The sequence below is a fragment of the Schistocerca piceifrons genome, chromosome 2, assembly GCF_021461385.2.
Source record: "Schistocerca piceifrons isolate TAMUIC-IGC-003096 chromosome 2, iqSchPice1.1, whole genome shotgun sequence".
Taxonomy (NCBI): domain Eukaryota; kingdom Metazoa; phylum Arthropoda; class Insecta; order Orthoptera; family Acrididae; genus Schistocerca; species Schistocerca piceifrons.
In genome coordinates, this window is record NC_060139.1 from 308,991,973 (window position 1) to 309,011,819 (window position 19,847).

Here is a 19,847-nt window from a genome sequence, read left to right on the forward strand (position 1 = left end):
ATCCTTTCCATTTTGCATGAGAAGACCTCTTTCCTCCATACTCCATTACAGTTCTCTCTCTCTCTCTCTCTCTCTCTCTCTCTCTCTCTCTCTCTCTCTGCCTGCCTTCAAACATGAAATATACTTACAGATCCTGTAGGTTCCACACAGACCTAATACACTTTGTCTATAAATCAGTCTCATGCCTACACTGAAAATTGACGAATAATCAGATTTTATCTGAGTTATGCCAAATTACAGAATACTACTTACATTCTGAACCTGGATGATACCTTAGACAGCTGCCATCTGATGGACAATGTGTTAACTGTGAATTGCTCAATACCAGAGGAGAGTTGTGGCAAGTGGAGGAAGCGATCCTGGTGTCCACATAGACTGCAAAGTGTGGGGACAGCACGGAGGACAAGCCCTGCCTGCCTCCCACAGTGTAGGCACTTTAATCTGTGGCTCATGCTTCCACAAAAGCATAAGTAACACGTGGAAGTAAATATCTCTTACATGTTGTTCATAATCAAAACTGAAATTGTCTTGTGTAGTGACATGTTTAATAGTGATCCTAACTGCAACAGTGATGTACACTTATCACCAGGAAAGGAAACAGTATTAAACACAGTGACACACAATACAGTAACACAACAGTCAACAATGACTAACTCCATACTATTGTCAGTTAGGTAATGCTGGCTGCCGCCAAAAAGAAAATTATTACTGGCTAAAGTCTTCCAAAGGCTACTAACTTCTACCAGTTCAGGACTAGGGAGCTGATAGGCCAGCTTAAAAGACACTGAGTGGAACTTTTTCTCAGGCAAATAATTAGTTCCAACTTCTTTTAATATATTTTCTGGAACAAGTGAAAAACTGTAATTGCTCTGCTCATGAATAATGTTTTTCATGAAATGACTGTCATAGTCGCAGAACATGTTCTACTGCTACTACTACTGACGCACTGAAATTTCACAAGTCATTAACACAATAAGAACAAAAACCATTAGTGTCTTTGAATAAATGCACCTGTTATAAATTTCTTATTAGATATTACAACAAGATGCAGTAAATGTGTCATCTCTATCCTCTCAGAAACAGACTCAGTTGATTTTCCAGAACCAATAATAGGCAAGTGAGATTCAAAAAAGGGCACCAGAAATGGAAACATTATCCATTCAAAATAATCACAATTTTATACTCTGCTCCGTTTGGTTTCTTCGGCCAGTAGCTGAGAAGGTTCTTTTCCTCTACTTCCCTTAGACTCAACCTACGCCTGGTCTTATTGTCTGGAGTTCAACACAACCGGTGATGTCATGATAAGACAGATTTTACAGACATCAACCACATAATATATTCTGTGGTGCCTGTGGAATATAATATTTGAGTCCCGGAATCAGAAGCCATAGCTTTTTAGGCTGAAATTAACAGATTTTTTACCTAAGGTATACTGAGGATTTTATTAAGAAGAATTTCTAGCTAGCTGATGAAGGTTCAAGGAACTTAAAATCGTAAATTCCTCTGCATAAACTATTAACAGTAAGTAACTAACCAACTTGTTTGATGCCTTGACAAACACTGTAGTTTTTCTCAGCTGAACATGTATTATCTACAATCTATTTTTACTTTTTTCCTGTTATCCCAGTGTGTCAGGCACTTGGGGCAGGTGTTCATCAGATCCACTATATGAGCTACCACATGTTTACCTCACCATTGACATCAAGTTCCTGGTCCCTGAGGCACTTGGGATTGCTAGTAATACCTCCCATAACAAAGTTATGTGCATTATATGGCACACCTGTATCTCACCAGCTGCAACGAAAAGGAGTATGAAAAGATGCTGCCAGGTATCACTGCTAACAGCACTGTTTCTTGCCCAAATCCAGCTTGTGCTGCTGCCAGATAGCACCAAGAATGAGGCCTAAAGTGATGAGTGTCCCCATAAGGGGCTACCTTCACATCAGACATGCCTTGGCATTACCAGCCTTCAGTCCCTTTTTGTGCACTTGCTTCACAATTCAGATTCACTTGGGATGTTGTTATTTAGTGAGGGAGTTCTTGGATAAAAAGTTCTCAGTTAACTTACTGTGTCAAATTCAGATAAAATACAAAGCTTTTGATTAGTGCCTCCAGGGCCAATTCTGACAGTCATGAAACTGGCGAGGCCCCCACTTTTATGCGAAGATGGTGACATCAGATTGGCTAGATTATGTCAGGGATGTGGTGCACATTGAGATGGTGCCCTCTGTGATTACAGATTACGTTTCTGCTCCCTGTCTAGTATCACTTGCAGTGCCAGTAAACTACGTGAAGTCTCTCTCTGTTAGCTTTATTGAATCCACACATCCATGCTTTGCTAAATTCATTCATGTATGTGTTCATTGAAGTAATTAGCCCATGTCTAATTTCCACTGCTTCTCTAATCACAAAGTTCCAACAGGTTGAAAAGCATGAGCCAGAATTTCTGTATGTTCAAATATAATCTTGTGTTTATGTATTAGGATGTGCTTATTGTGATTATTAGTACAAGGTTGTGCATAATGAATATTAGGATATAAAAAGGAACAGAATTTTGAAACAAACTGACAAACAATGAAAACAAAGAAAAACGTGTACCATATATATGTATGTATGTATGCTCTTTACTTTGTTTTGAATGAAACACCACACAGATGGTTGCCATCACATTCTGTGAATTCCTCCAGGAGGCAAAGAAAATCTTTCATCACCCAATTCAGCATGTTCAATGGGGTTCCCTTTCACAGGTATATGTATCATTTCGAGTTCAGCTGTGGTATGAGGATGTGTAGCATACACTTGATTCTTCTAGTATTCCCACAACAAGAAATCAGTGGCAGTCAAATTGGGCAACCTTGCTGGTCAGTGAATGTCTCCAAATCTGGAAACCAACCAACCAACCAACCAACCAACCAACCAACCATGAAATTGACACCACAAGACATTCATGGACGCGTGGGCCCTACGAGCTGCCCCATCCTGTTTAAACTACGTCGAACATCACTGGAAGGAGAAATCATTTAAAATTGGACAGAGCAATCACTAGTAACTGTTACTGCATGATCCTAAATACCCTCAAAAAATATTGACCGATTGTGTGAAACAAAGCCATGCTGCACCACACAGTCACCCATTCACAGTACATGGGTGCTCATGCAGCCAATAAGCATTAGTTTGACTACGTCATGTCCATTGCTTTAAACCTGTTCATTTACACCTCCGTTTGGACGAAAATGGGCCCGATATTGGTATTGGTTGTTTCACATATGTGGGCTGGCTGCATAAAGCTCCAGGAAATGCAAGGCCTTGTTTCATCAAGCAATTTTATCTCGTTTGATTAGTTTCTATGTGACCTGGAATTTGCATGGATGTAAGCGCAGGTTGTCACAGATGACACACCAAAGGGTATGCTCTGAAATTGTTATTACCTAAGCAAATCTGGCATCAGAACAGTGAGAACTTGGGACAACTGCTTTATGTGCCTCCTCCACTGTGCGCGCAGTCTGTACGTGCAGTTTGTACGCTTTGGTGCCTGGACTTTTGTTCTTTGCACAAGATGCAGTAGTCCTGAGTTTTTGCAAATAATCTGAGACTTCATCATGTTATTTCAGCTCAAAAGGGTGAATAAAGTCACTGAACTGTGATGGGATAATCGTTATTTTTTAAATATACCTCAAACCTCTGAACACTTGAGGCCATAGTATTACAAATAACCACCCTTCCCCAATGCAACAAGTGCATACTTATTTCATGCAGGCACAAAAGTGACACTGTACCATGTGACTCACAACCTACAATTCATTCTGCTAGGTCCTGTATTATCACAATTTTGTTAAGACTACATTACTGAATAAGTAAGTTACAAATGATTACTTTTTTTTTTAAACACTAACATTCATATATGAAACAATGTTGCAGGGCTCACAGCCTGTGAAACAAATGTAGGAACATCTTCCTCACACAGTCCACCTACTAATGCATACTTTGTGCTCTGTACATGCACCTATCACAGTAACATTGAGACAAATACATCACATGTGCTTAAATATCTCATGAAAATGCCTTCTCAGAGTTTGATGAACAACACAAGAGCGCAGTCAGAACATGACTGACTTCGGAGCCCATGCCCTGCCGGCTTTATAGGGCCCACCGTGAGTGCTGATAGGCTGGCGTGACAGGTATAGCCAGCACACAGTGCTGTGGTTGTGACAGCAGTGCTCACAGATTATTGGGGCCCGCCTAGTGGTTGTCATCTACATTCATGCCTTGTGGCGGGCTGTCAAAATTGTCCGACTGGGATACCAGAATTGGTATTAATGGCAGGGGAAACACACAAAACAATGACAGCCTGAAGTCTTCCAATTTCTGTTAGGCCTTCTTTTTGTAAATCAGTTGATTGCTGGACCCCTTGCTTCTTAACTAACAAGGGGAAGCCGCCAATTGTGAAATTCAGATTCGATTCATACTGCGCATAATAAAAGCTCATGGCCGCGAGATTCGATCCGGCGGCCTTCGGATTACGAACTCCAGCGCTTACCGCTGCGCCACGACGCTGTAGAATATCACTAATCGTAGAGAGTATTTCACCGCAATGATTTCTTTTAACTGTCGATTTTCTCGACAACGGCTGAGAGGTGCATCTTGGTGCTTTGCCACATTACACCTCTGGCCATGAGCTTTTATTATGCGCAGTATGAATCGATTCTGAATTTCACAATTGGCGGCCTCCCCTTGTAAGTACTCTGCACACATTTTAATTTGCATAATTTTAATTGGTGGTGCACAGTGTGTTGATGCAAGTGTAACTAGGAAGGGGAGTGGTGTGCAGGAAGCAGGTTTTGTACCAAGCATCTACCCTCAATATGGATAGTTACTTTTCTTTTCTAAGTGGTGGTTTTAAGTAACACTTGCAATGAACTGAGGATTGCTTCAGCAGTCTATAGAAAAGCTTGTTCAAACCAATTGCGTCACTGATTTATTAGTTTGAGTTTTGATAAAACACCTACAAACTAGATATCATTTGCCTTTTCTCATTTTAAATAAAAGTGCACTTATGTGCTGGCAGCTTTTGCATTGCATGCTGTAGTTTGAAACTGTTTGCATGGTTAATGATGAGAAGTGAACAGGACAAATGATGAGTTGCATGATTAAACAAGACAGTGGAACCAATGAGAAAATACTGTTTGATAAATGTTGTCATGATATTGAATGTATAAATTATGAGATGCAGCATAATTGAGTAGGTTATGCAGAATGTTGTCATACAAAACAGAAAATTCTGTAAATGTTTGTACTCTTAGGATCCCGCGCAACCACAACTTTGGAAATCGAGGCTTTCAAAAATACCCTAAAAAGTTTTCAAAATTGTCATCCAGCTATGCTACAACAGGTTCGTCACCACAGCCAGTTTTCCTTCAGTAACATTTGTTGGCTTTGACAACTCACAACTAAACTATCATTTCACGCTAGCCCATAACACAGACAACACTACTGGTCAGTCTGTTACCACAGCCAGTTTTCCTCCTGTCACATTCACTGACTTTGCCATCTCACAACCAAAACTCTAACACTGGAATACAAAACAATATCCCAAGAAATGAGATTCTGAGATTCTCACGCACTATTGTCTACTGTCACCCGATTGGCTACGGCAAACTAAAATGAAATGAAATGAAATGCCAATAGGAGCAGATGACATCATAAATGCCCTTAAACCAATAATCCTTTTTCATTCTAAAGTTTAGGTAGGTGTCAATGTTGATGGTGGGGTGCAGGTTCGGAGTCAGATGGGGAAGGGAGGAATAGCTAACATGTCATTGCTCTTGGGGGTAATGGTCTCAGAAAGGTTGGGAACCACTGTACTGTAGGATCGTATTTTTTTTAATTGTTCTCAATTTCCTCAGTTTGAACTGTGTGCACCACACAGTTAACAGCACCCATTGACAAGCTATTTTTTGCAGTAGCTGGTTTTCTTTTTCATTTTTTCTTTCTGTACAGTATTTATTTTACTCTTTATTTCATTATTCCTTCAGGTCTGGAGATGATCTATATCTGTATAAAATGAGCATTCAAGGAAACTATTAATGAAAATTGTTTCCGCAAGCCTGCCTACACTTAGATTTAAATAACTTAGTGATTGACGTTGTGGGATAGGTGGTAGGAGCCAGCCACAAGCCAATCAGTTCTTTCTCAAGTAACACAGGCTTGCTGTGTTGCCTATTTTGTAGATACCTGAAGAGCCTGGTCAAGTGTGGCTTGCTGAATGCCAGCGACACTGCCCACGCCCCCAACCCCACTATTGTCATCTGTCAACCACAAAGTCATTTTATTCAAGCTGCAGTACTGATATGTAAAGGAGAGCATACCGTTCATAAATTTTTCTTGTAAATGGTTTCTGAAAATTAACATAGGTGATTTCAACTGAAATTGACAACTGGTTTCTAATTAGCACAGGGCCTGAACAGTTTGCATAGAGTGGGGTAGCTGTCCACAGGAAGCAAGTCCCAGACCTACCACAATACTGTACGGATCTTTGTTTCTTCCAACATTTGTTAACTGATTTGCTTTATAATCATCACCAATAATCAGTCAAAGTTCGTATATAGAAGAATGTACTACCTATTTTGTTAGTAATATGAAACATTCTTATTGTCTTCATTTCTTCCCACTTTTAATATTGATTCAGCTGATGTTGGACAGCAATGAAGCTGTGAGTGAAAGAAAATGGTTAAAAGTCTCCAGGAAGTCCTTGGCTAATCACATAATACACAAGTACTAGAATTGGTGTTACACAGTGGAGTATACATGTTTATTTTGTTTATTAAGAATCTCTAATTATGCTGTCAACAAATTTTAAAATGTCACAATTCTTAACATAAGATTATTTAGTTTGAATTTCTCATCTGCACCTGCTTCAGCCTGACAAAGATTAAAAAAATACCTGCACATTATGACAATTTTTTAAAAATTTACTTGTCCAGTAACAAAATTACTTATTTTCAACACAAGCAATATCTTTTTTGCATCACAAATAACACTTTTACCTGGTTTGTAAGTTGGTAAAATATTAAAAACATCACATACTTACTTATTTTCAAATGAAGTTATGGCGCTGTTCCACAAACAACGGAGGAAACTAAATTTACTTCTAACTCTAACATTGTATTGAAGTGGTACTGAAAGGAATATGCCACAGATGCTGCCACCACACTCACAGTCTCATACAAATAATTAAGCTTAATTGTTCAATATGTGCTTAATGTCAACCTAGTGAAGCTGATTTTACATGTAGCAGCTTTTGACAAGTATTTTATCACAAAATTAACAGACTTGATACAACGGTGTATACAAAAATTAAATTAAAATTTTCACAGCAGGGTCACACCAACTGTTCATAAACTGCCACATTAACTGCCACATTAACTGTGCACATTGCTGCCAGATTGGCTAATGTCAGTCTCCATGTTTGATACTCCTGATGAGGCTCCATCTGAAGCAGCCCCACTCCCATTCGCAGCAGTACTCGTACTCGCAACTGCCCCCTGGCAGGTGACTCCTGTAACAGCAGTTATCATGCGTGTGATACAATATTAATAAAATGCGGAACATTTCTTAATATTTTACTGTACTAGTGAAAGATGCTAAAATTATTAAACCCACCCTCTATGCATCTCTCAATTTTTTGAACATTCTATTGTCCTATTGTATCGAAGCAATTTTGATATTATTTTCTGGAGAAAAGGGATTTGTTCTGGCCAGCTGTTAAATCATTTCTCTAACTCAGGGCCAAAATTCAACCATTTTCTCCAATGCCTAGTTAGACGGTAGATACAAATGCAAGACATAGGTTGCTAGACCTGCAATACAAGTGTATAAGATCTTCACTGCATTGCAGATTTCTTCTAGCAAGCTGCATATTGGAGCAAGTGCAAAATCTTGCTTTTTATTAAAGGCAATTTTTTTGCATTAACAAAATGCAGCAGAGCCAACAAAAAGTCAGAAGCCCTTTTCTGCAATCATATTATGTAACTTCTGCTTTCTTCTACTTGTCCTTCCTTCCTTCCTTGTTTGTTTGTTTCATTCCAGGTTTCAGCACCGAGACCCAGTTTCAGTGCCACACAAAAATTCAAATTTTCTTCACAGTTACACAAATATACATACAAACTTGTTTGTATTCTTGGATAGACTGACACTGAACACATGGATATATATATTCTCAGTATGTTAGGATTATGGGCTGTGTTCTCGTTACATCACACATATTGTTGAAATTTTAATTTTTTAATCTCAATGAATAAAATGATTGATAGTACACAGTGTGGATAGTACACAGTGTGCACACTCACTGCTCATCCATTGTATCACTGGTGAGAAACGCAATTACACAGTGGAGGAGACGTTTTTGGCCACTGAATGTATAAAATGTCCTGTTATGAATTATCATAGTGTCAAGTGCAATACTGTAGAGTGAAAGATTCATTCTGAAAACAACACTTAGACTACAGCTGAGCCATTCTCTACCACATCCTTTCTCCAAGGAGTGCTGGACCAGCAACGACAGAGAGGTACTTGCACGATTAAAAATTTTCCATTTCCAGGTATATGTGGTTCTTTGCATGAAGGTGGGAATGCATTGCTTTTTGTGTTTGTCACAACAATTGGCTGGGTTTAGGAATGCACCAGCATGCTGCAGCAACATGTGAGAGAAAGTAAGTCTACATGGATGTATGGAGTGGGCGAGCACATATGCTGAGAAATACACTTAAATTTTGTGTATTGCTTATACAAGACCCAATAAATATTATGAAAAATGTTGCATGTTGCTGTTGAATAAATGCGATCTCTGTTCTGAATTGGCTGACTTATGCATTCATCTGCATTCTACTAAATAAAACTTGTGAACTTGTTTCATTGCAGATAACAGCCGAGGAACTTATAGGGTGGACAATGTTAACTGCTCAAAGGATATCTACTCATTCATAGCATCAACTTTACAAAGGGAAAACCAACTTAAGACCCAGCAAAGAAAGAATTCAACAGGTGGTTACGAAGATGCAGCACTGCATGAATGTAGTAATTGGCAATGGCATGAGCACGACACAATCTAGTAGGCCAGTAGAGCTTTGTTCGTTAATAAGTCTTGGGAATGAATAGTGAGATACCTCATGCACTGCATTTTACAACGGACACTTGTGTGAAGCCATGGTCTGCTGGAGTGATGGCTGGAAAAATATTTGTGCTCAACAGGACAGCCTTTTCTTTGTTCAGGCTGCCTGTATGACATCCTTGACTGCAGCACATGCACCTCTTGAGATTTACTGACTGGATGAATGAATTGACAATAAAAATTTCGAATGCCCCAAAAAGGCTAACACCACAGCCTGTAAAGTTACTCAACAAGTAGACTGTTGTGTGGTTGGTGGCAGCCACAACAGAGCCTAATGCTGTGGCCTGTCCGTTTGACATGCGTCACTATTCATGTGGCAGTCAACATTTTAAGGGTTACGATTTGTTTTGGTCTTCTACATTTTAGCTATGCAGGTGACCAATATTTACTTTCCATCCCATGGAACATTTTTTATCTGGAAAAATTGTTTTATTGTGATTTTATCACTTCGTAGCCTGGGTTGGCACAGGTTAAGTTACAAAATTACAATGGAATCTGCAACATCGATTTTTTTTTTTTTCCAATGAAGCAGGTAATATCTACCATTGCATTGATAGTATTGTGTACTCTATGTCAAAATGTCATTATACACCTGTAGTTACCAACCAGGGGGTAATTACCCCTGAAGGATAAAATGAGGGGTAAAAAGGAAAAGGTTCACTTGCATTTTGGTCATAAAACTAAATTACTTTTTGAATTTGTTACAATTATTATTTTGTAAGACTGTAATATTGGTTACATGAGTTACCAATAATTGTATTTTTTGTCAAATAATAGCCTTAAAGTGTGACACAATGTAGTGGAGGTTAGAGCTTGTGAAATGAATGTATGATCCTGATGATGATGATGACCACAACCACCATCACCAATATTTCTCGACATGTGTGATGGAGATTTATTTGAATAGGATGTGGATGTAGATAATGAACTGCCTGAGAATTATTCAAAGTTTATACTCTTATAAAACAGAGGCCTCCTTTATGTGCATCTGTATGTTCTAATGTGCACTGACCAATCCATTAGATTTCAGACATTACATTGTAGAAACTAAATTCTTCCACTGATACTTGAACCATGTACCTTCCAATTATCTTCAGAATGATCCTACATACTGAAGCTGCAGCATATGTTTCTGTCCATTTACACTTGGCTGTCCAATGACACATGCAGCCCAGACAGTTATGACCTCAGAGATATTTACTGGTTGATAAAGTAGTTTACATCAACTTTTTTATAGCTGGCTTAGTGATCAAATGTGTGCAACCTGCCAATATAATTCCCTATGAATGGAACACCACTATAGAAAAGTCTTTGAGAGCCAATCCAAATGAGGGCCACAGTGTGCGATTTGTCACAACTGAAACTGGCATCACAAGTCGTTCACCAGGCTGATTTCAACTGTATCCCAGTTGACTACTCTTGTTCCTATATTTGCTTCAGTTGGTCCAGTCAACACTTCCTTTGTCTTCCTATCAGTCAAACTTGTGTGAAGCCACTGTTTTGTTATCTTTCCCTTGACCACTCATTTAACATAGCCAAACAATCTCAAATGGGCCCTTGTCACCTTTTATTTTCAAGGATGTGTACAGTCCAGTTCCTCTCCTGATTTTTTAATTTCTTACCCTATTCTTCCTAGTTTTCTGAACCATAATTCATAAAACTTTCATTTCTGCAGCTTGCAGTCTGTTACTGACCAGTTTGGTTGTTCTGCAGGTCTTTAGGCCAGACATTGTTATGGGGATAAGATACGAGAAGAGGATGAGGAGGAGGAGGAGGATGATCTGTTTCAATTTTATGGGGACTCATTTGCTCCAAAGTAGATTCCAAACTTGAAGACAGAACCCAGCTGATTTATTAGTTCAGTTATTGGTCTCATGCTGTATCTTTTTTATTGCACAAAATGATGACCCAAGGTATATCTGTACTGGTCTAGCATAAATATTTTTGGTGCATCACAGTAGATACCTTCAAAGGCATTGATGAGGAAGAATCAGAAAGTAACACACAATAATTTTTTCTTCCTTGGTACTGCAGCTGGAATGTTGAAATTTCTCAACAATATAGTTTGAAGTTGGCACTACAGAGGGCATTTCATTTTCATGTGCAGCTCTAGAGAGAGAAGCTTGAACTACGAAATAAATATGGCGTCCATGGTACTGTTAACTTGTGAAGAGCAGCAAAGTTTAGTCCGATATAAGGGCGTAAACCAAGTGAAATTCAGAGGGAAACACGTGACATGTATTGGGACGACTGTATTGTCTGTAGCAAAGTCTCCAGGTGGTGTTCATTGTTCCTAGAGGGCCATGTGAACCTTTGTGACTTGCCACAGTCTGGGTGGCCAGGAATAGCCGCAGCCCTGAAGAATGTTGGACCCATTGAGGCAGCCATTTTGAATGACCGGCGATGCAACTGCGAATCTTACTGCAGCAGTTCAACATTTCCTACTGAACCATACTGTTCATGACATGCTGACATTTTGTAAAGTTAGTGCTCGCTGTGTGCCTACAAATCTGACAAGCAACCAAAAGGGCCAGCGAATGATAAGCTTGGGTCACTTAACCTATCATGTTGCAGGACATGAGTTTCTAAAAGGAATCGTCACTAGGGACGAGTTGTGAGCATACCACTACATGTTTCAAACCAAGCAGGCCTCTATAGAGTGGAAACATGATGGTTCCCCAGTACGAAAAAAATTCAAAGAGACTCAGTCTTCTAGAAAACTGCTTGTGTCAGCATTCTGGGATACGCGCTGTGTGTTATTGGTGAACTCTGCTGTGCACAGGACCATTGTAAATGCTGCAGGCTAGATTAAAACTTAGGTTAAATTTTGTTACGTCCTGCGTGACAAACGCCACAGCATTAATGCTGACGGTGTCAAACTTGTTCATGACAATGCTTGCCCCCACGTTGGCCAGACTTTGCACTGTTGGACTTACATCTGTTTTGTCCCATGACTATACACCACGCTAACGGACTTCTACGAACAGGGCATGTTGAAACTGGTACCACGGTGGAAGAAATATGTTGTGAACACTGTTAACCATGAAGAAATATAGGTAAAGGATGTAAGTTAATATGTGATTTTTTTGTTTTGTTATCTACTAAACTTTTTGGTAACAAAATTATTGTGAGTTACTTTCCAATCTTGCCTCATAAGTGTGTGTGTGTGTGTGTGTGTGTGTGTGTGTGTGTGTGTGTTTTGGGGGGAGGGGGATAGGGGTTGTTACCAGAAGTTGAGGGGTGTCTCCCATCAAGATCAGCCGTCGTGAGCTTCTGCAAGCAGTGTGAAAGGTCTGCAGTGGTGGTGGCCGCATGCTCGCCCAGAATGTCTGGCAGCGCGTTACGCCGCCCAGTGCGCCCGGACGTCAGGAACTCCTGCACCGGGTCACCTGCCTGCTCCATCACCGACAGCATCTTCACGACTGCAACACACCGAGACGTTGTCATTAAAATAGAATCTAATATTCACAACAGTAAATGAAAAGTAATTAAAACAGTTGTTCATGGGAACTGTAGCCAACGTGTTCTGAGGACCTCCTAAGAATTGTTTACACTTAAACTGGTAGTTTTCAGTTGGTCAACCAAACACATGACGTGGCTAACCTTCTGGCAAAGAAGATACGGTACGTGGGTTGCAGTCTACCTCAGAATATACCATTGATGTTTTACAGGAAACTGTACAGACAGGTACCCAAGTCACATAAATCACGAAAGTAGGAAATTATTAGCACCGGATTAAAGAATTTTGGCAGTAAGGCCAACTTTCCCGGTGGCATCCAGTCTTCGTCGATTTACCGGTTTGTACAGCCAAACTGTTTTGGCTATCCTAGACTCAGGCACGCACAGTAATTGCTGTAACCTGTTTTTCATTATTATGATCTCCCGGTTCTTCTCTTACGTTATTCTCAGCGTACCACACATCATATGAAATTTCGTCGAGAGGACATCACACTAACTTGTGTTAAACAAAAGCAAATAGTTATTTCGGTTCTCATTCGGAAAGTACTTCCACGTACTTAATTCATCGTTATTCAAAACGAAGTGTAACAACACTACGCGAAGAATAAAATGCGTTGCAGTGGGAGAGTGCATTTTGTTTATTTTTTTTACGTCGCAAGTTGTGAATGGAATTCCAGAAAAAGGTCGAATCTTTAGTTCGGTGTTGCGCTATCATGATTTCATTTCTGACAGTTATCATGCGTTCACTGGCTGTATCTCTGAAACGGTTGAGAATAGTGCAGATTCTTATATCTATCATTTTACAGTTATCCTCTTCAAAAACGTACCTGTTTCCGCCTAAAGTACTCAACATACACGCACAGGGGTCTATTGTTCACGTTATTGTTAGTTGTGTTTACTCTTTGTTTTTACATAGCAACAAATATGATACGGCACTGCATGATGTTAGCAATATTCCTCCCGTTATTTATAAAAACTCTCATCACTCTTGCAAATTTCAATAAAGTTGATCGAACATACCTGTAACAAATCTAGCATCACCTCTGAATTGCTTCGATTTCTTTCTCAAATCCGACGCATGGTGAGGGTACCAAACACTCGTGCAGTACTCAAGAAAGGGTCTCTATAGTCTCCTTTATAGATGACCTACACTTTCCTAGAATGATATGTTCATATGTGGATGAAAGCTCTCCTCTCTCAAGGAAATTTATTATGTAAGAAGATTCTCATGAATTCTGGGACATACCGACGTTAAGAATATTGGTCTAATTTTGCGGGTCTGTTCTTTTACCCTTCTTATATAAGGTAATCACCCGAAATTTTATTTATTTATTCTTTATAGTTGCTGGAGTCTTTTCCGCTAGGCGAACCTTAATGGGGCAGTGCCAAAGAGTACTCTTAGTGAAACCGAATTGCTACTCCATTTGAACCTGTCGTTCTATTTGTTTTCAATTCACTCAAGATATCAGGTTATGTAGCTGGCCCGTTCTGCCAGTTACGGTAGTCAATGTACAGAACTAATACCGTGTCACGTACATCTAGCTAACTGCTGCTGGGAATGTGGCCTCAGTTCTGTCTGAAATTCCGTCGTGGAAGGTTTGTCCGGGAACAATAATTGTCTACCACAGGAAGGTAATTTATGTAAGTGGGATTATTCTCTGACAATTTGGCTAATCCACAGATAGAAACACAAGTTAGAAAAAGACTGCGTAAGATAAGCTAGAAACAATACAGTGAGTCAGAAGTCATTCGTTGACCGCGAAAGGCTGAATATCATCTCGACTCACGCCCCTGCACTATCCACAAATTCAAAAAATTAGTACTGCGCCACGACTACTTTCATTTATTAGCAACTACACATGATTCTAATTTCGACAGACTGTTAACTGAAACGGGAGTGAGGAAAAGTGAAAAAAGTTGAACAGCTGCACAAGAGACTATCGGACTGCGAAATTGAGCACACTCGTGGTCAAAATGAAGACACGTCAATGTAGACTTCTGAGAATGAAAACTAAGTAACACTGCATGGAAAATTAATTAGTCGCACAATGCCCCGTTAATTTATAGCGGTTGAGCTCCGTGACTGCTGATCGGATTATTGGAAGAAATATAGCAACTAGCCAATTATTTTTCTGTAGCGTTTCTGTCCTTTGCCCATCCTCAACTTCGGTAATACATTTGTATCTTCGGTGAGATGACGACACCACCACCGCCTCAGATATATTGCACAGGGAAAAACATGTAACCAGATATATTGCACTGGGAAAAAATATGTATAGTACAAAAATGTACAGGCTAATCCACTAGAAATTAACTTGATGATAATATGGAAAGAGGAGAGGAGAGGAAGAACAAGAAAATGAGAGATGTGGTGGTGCAAAAAGGATTTGACACAGCACTGAAAGAGCTAAGGCGAAACAAGGCTGCTGTATTATGCAGTATTCCCTAAGTAGTATTGAGATCCGAGGGAGAGCCGGACGTGACAAAACTGTTCCACGTAATGTGCAAGATACACTGAAAGACGAAATACCGTCAAGAGTTCAAACTGATGTAATACGAAATTATTACATCAGTTTGAACTCTGAGGGTATTTCGTCCGGCTGCCTATCCTGCACATCATGTGGAACAGTTTCGTCACGGAAACAGGTGTGAACATTACCCAAATATTAATTTGATAAGTCATACTTGCAAAAGACTGACACAAATTATTTGCAGAAGAAGGGAAAAACTGGTAGAAGCCAGATTCGGGGAACACCAGCTTGGTGTCCTGAAAAACGTGGGAACAAGCGAGGCAATACTGACCTTCAGAAGATAGGTTAAAGAAAGGCAGCAAACGTTTGTAACATATGGAGAATTGGACAAAGCTACTGAGAATTTTTTTAAACTTCTTGGCTTGATTATGAAATTCATCGAGCAATACTGCATTGTCATATAGCTTTAAGGAATATTCACTGGAGTACACCCTTGAAATTCTGGGGGGAGGGGGGAGAGCAGGGATGAATACAAGAAGCGAAAAGTTGTCTACAACTTTAAGGATAATGGTGAGTAATCGAATTAAATCAGGCGATGCTGAGGGAATTTTATTAGTAAATGAGGCAATCAAAATAGTACAAGAATTTTACTAATTGAGCAGCAAAGTAACTGACGATCACCGAGTAGAAGGGATTCAAAATGCAGATGCAGACCGACAATGGCAAGAAAAGCATTTCTGAAGAAGTGAAATTTCTTAAAATCGAACATAAATTCAACTGTTGGGTGTCTTTCCTGTAAGTACTTGTTCAGAGTGTAGCCTTGTGTGGAAGTGAAACGTGGACGGTAAGTAGTTCAGACAAGAACAGAAAGAAAGGTTCTGAAATGTGTGACTACAGAAGAACGCCAAAGATTTGCCAAAGATTTGGTGGGTAAATCGGATAACTAATTGGGTACTGAATCGAACTGGGGAGAAATGTAATTTACGGCATTACTTTAATAAAAGCAATGTTCGACTCGTAGGTCACATCTTGAGGAGTCAAGGTGTGGTCAGTTTGGTAAGGGATGCAAGTTAGGGGTTACAAATTGTGAAGACCAAGGCTTGACTACGACTGGCAGGATCAAATGGATATAGGATACAATAGTTGCGCATAGATGGAGATGTTTGCACAGGATATATTAGCGTGAACAGCTGTATCAAACCAGTCTTCGGACTGAGCACCGCAGCAACAACCAACGTGAAGCAATCGTTTAGGTAATCAAACTTTTATCACACACAAGGCGCAGTGAGTGGCTCAATATCTTTCTCCTGTGGACCATTAGGAGCTTATACACACCGTGTATCGAATAAAGGAGGTGCTCTGTGTTCTCTAGCAGTACAACCTGCCACGCTGCTATTTTGGTACCAACTGCTAGAGAACAGTGAAGAATCAGTGCCGGCAGATCTTGTACGAGAGCCATATTGACGGATTTGAGGCTACAGTGAAATTTCTCTATTACCTGACACAGTGCTTTCTTCAAGCTGCACTTTCCATGGCACCCTCTGAAGCAAACCACCTCACCTCAGGCTTCGCGAAGGGTACTCAAAACCAATTTGGACAGGTGCAGTAGCTTCTAGGGAGCAAACCAATGTGTGCTGGTGGTTTCTTTCGCTTTTGTGAGAAGAAACAGATTATACGATGCAAAATATGGCCTATAGATATCCTGATTCCACGAAAAACGTTTTAAGCTCGTCTGTGGACATCTGTGTTATTGCGGAACATTAACTTACGCAGGGTCGTAGTTGGGTTTAACCTTCAAAACACGTATTCAGTTTATCAATCTGTGGTTATTGAACTGACTTACTCAGGTGTGATTATGGCGATATGACCGCCTGCAGTTTAATCTCTAGATGAAACTGGTACATTAATTTTTCAGATGCCAAATATTTAACATGACAGGGAAAAAAACAAGCATGTAAAACTTCCACGACCTACGTCAGTTTCACTGAGGTCACTGGTCTGTAGTCTTATGAAACCGGTAGCGACGTAATTTGCACACGCCGGGGGAAACACTGAAGAAGGCCGCTGTAACAAGGCCTAAACACGTAGGTTATAGCAGTATTTTATACGATGCCGCAGCAGTAAAAACAGAAGAAATTTAATAAACTGTCAAGCATCTATCTGCTGACAATTCGAAACGTCGATTATTATTTTCCCGTGTTGACACTATAGAATCCAGAGTGTGCATATTTTTCTTGAATGAAGCCTCTCGTGTAAGAATTTTGTGACCACTACAGACCACATTCCAAGATCACATCCGAATGACCATTCAGGTAAAATTCACGTCCTCTTTAACCACCTCCAACCACGAAACATTTCCTTCGCTAGCTGTTGTTGTTGCCAGAACAAACTTTCATCGACCAGAGAAGTTTTTCAGTATCTTAATCCGTTGACTCAACGTGTGTCCGTTTCAAAGGAAATGTTAAATTCAGTAGCTCGAGGCGATGATTCACAGTCAAATACACTTTGAAACGTCAAAATTAAAATGGAAAAAAGGTACTGATGGTAGCGTTCCCTGTTTCAACTCTAGAATTCAAAGGACGAATAGTGTGTGGAATACTTAAATGAGTGAATACTCTGAGGAATAGTTAAATGTGTGAATACTCGAAGTCCATCCTACACGGCTTATTCTCACACAGTGTTTGAACTTCGAGAAAAAAAAAGTTGAGTAAGTATGACGACGGAAGTGCTACAGTAGTTATTCAAATTGCATTACACACTAACACGGCGTAAAGTTAAACGCCGGCACGCCCGTCGGTAACGATGGAGAAGAGATGGCTGTAACCCCTCTCCAGGACGACAACGCGACAACAGCGGCCCCTATGGGAAGAGGTTATAGGCGCCGCGACCGATACAAGTTATGTTTTAACAATATTGGGAACGATGAACAGATTGAATACAAGATGTATATGGAAAATGAATTCAAGAAAATACTTAAATATCAGAATCACAATAAGAAATATGGTAACATGCTCCGAATTGTCTTCAACAGAATGGGTATAGGTTAGGAACTGGATCTCTAGTAGAGAGGGAATGGGTTGGGTCACGTTCCCGACCCTAACCTTACCAGCAAGTCACACATGAACAATAAATCAGTAGTACAGCAGATACAAGAATATGGCGACAAACATCTGGTGTCTGATATAAAGGAAGATCTTGAACTCCCTATGGATGTGTTTAGAAGGCTGGAACTGACAAAAATAACAAGGCAGTGAAGTATTTTGCGATGTCGCTGTTCGGGACTTCTCTTCTGTCCATGTAATTTACCCTGGAAGGAACACACATCAAGGATTTACTGAATGATTAATCTTGGGTCTGGGAAATAATGATGAGGAACCTCAGGCTGCAGAAGAAGAAAATGTGCATGCTGCACTGCCACCAGTTGAAGGTGACAGTGAAGGTGCTAAGTTGTGCTACTGCTAAAGACTCATTCTTTGAATGCTGTGATTTATGACTGCAATTATCTGTCACCTTATTTATGTCATTTCATTGTAGCCATTTCTGTTACTGTTTTTGTGGGGAAAAAAGTGGCGACGCCCCAGTTGAATAGCACCTTCCAGGCTAGCGATTTGGATACAAGCAGCAACGCCTGTTACTTTGCCTGCACATATGTAGCTCAGACTAGGAATTGTTTATACTGAAGAAGATTCATTATTTTGTATGTCGCCCTTTGCCTGCGACACATCTGTGTAATTGTCAAATTAACGTGCTGTCAAATTAACGTGCTGTCAAATTAACGTGCTGTCAAATTAACGTGCTGTCAAATTAACGTGCTGTCAAATTAACGTGCTGTCAAATTAACGTGCTGTCAAATTAACGTGCTGTCAAATTAACGTGCTGTCAAATTAACGTGCTGTCAAATTAACGTGCTGTCAAATTAACGTGCTGTCAAATTAACGTGCTGTCAAATTAACGTGCTGTCAAATTAACGTGCTGTCAAATTAACGTGCTGTCAAATTAACGTGCTGTCAAATTAACGTGCTGTCAAATTAACGTGCTGTCAAATTAACGTGCTGTCAAATTAACGTGCTGTCAAATTAACGTGCTGTCAAATTAACGTGCTGTCAAATTAACGTGCTGTCAAATTAACGTGCTGTCAAATTAACGTGCTGTCAAATTAACGTGCTGTCAAATTAACGTGCTGTCAAATTAACGTGCTGTCAAATTAACGTGCTGTCAAATTAACGTGCTGTCAAATTAAAGTGCTGTCAAATTAAAGTGCTGTCAAATTAAAGTGCTGTCAAATTAAAGTGCTGTCAAATTAAAGTGCTGTCAAATTAAAGTAGTGTCAAAGTAGTGTCAAATTAAAGTAGTGTCAAATTAAAGTATTGTCATTTACTTTTTGTAACAAAACTCATTAATACGAATTGGTTGAATGTTGTCTAGCGATCCAAGAAAGCAGGTTTCCTGTACACCCCATACTTGACGATGAGCATGGAGAGAGAATATCTGACGACAAGGCTGGACGTAATACACACAATTTCTCCACAGTTATGTACTCTCACGTCACGCGTGAATTGGTCGATAAGTGTTAGGTCTTGCAATAGTGTGTATAATGTCCAATTTACACGCCGAACAGAATGTAAAACAAACGTAAGTTGGATACCAAACGTTGCGACTATACGGATGGGCAATAACTTGCTGGAAAACAGAGCTGAATAAAGGTTACAGCTTTGTAGTCTAAAGTTCTGAACATCAAAATAAAGTAACTG

At 39.8% G+C, this 19,847-nt stretch overlaps 1 protein-coding gene across 1 annotated transcript in view; it reads right to left on the minus strand.

Moving 5' to 3' along the window:
- Positions 1-6,784: 6,784 nt before the first annotated feature.
- Positions 6,785-19,847, minus strand: part of LOC124777152 — a 184,101-nt gene continuing 171,038 nt past the window's right edge. Inside the window, exons 3-4 of the mRNA XM_047252454.1 lie at positions 12,394-12,588; positions 6,785-7,555 (exon numbers count right to left, since the gene is read on the minus strand). Coding sequence (XP_047108410.1) covers positions 7,419-7,555; positions 12,394-12,588 — 332 coding nt within the window. The 3' untranslated portion in view covers positions 6,785-7,418. The remainder of the gene's footprint in view (positions 7,556-12,393; positions 12,589-19,847) is intronic.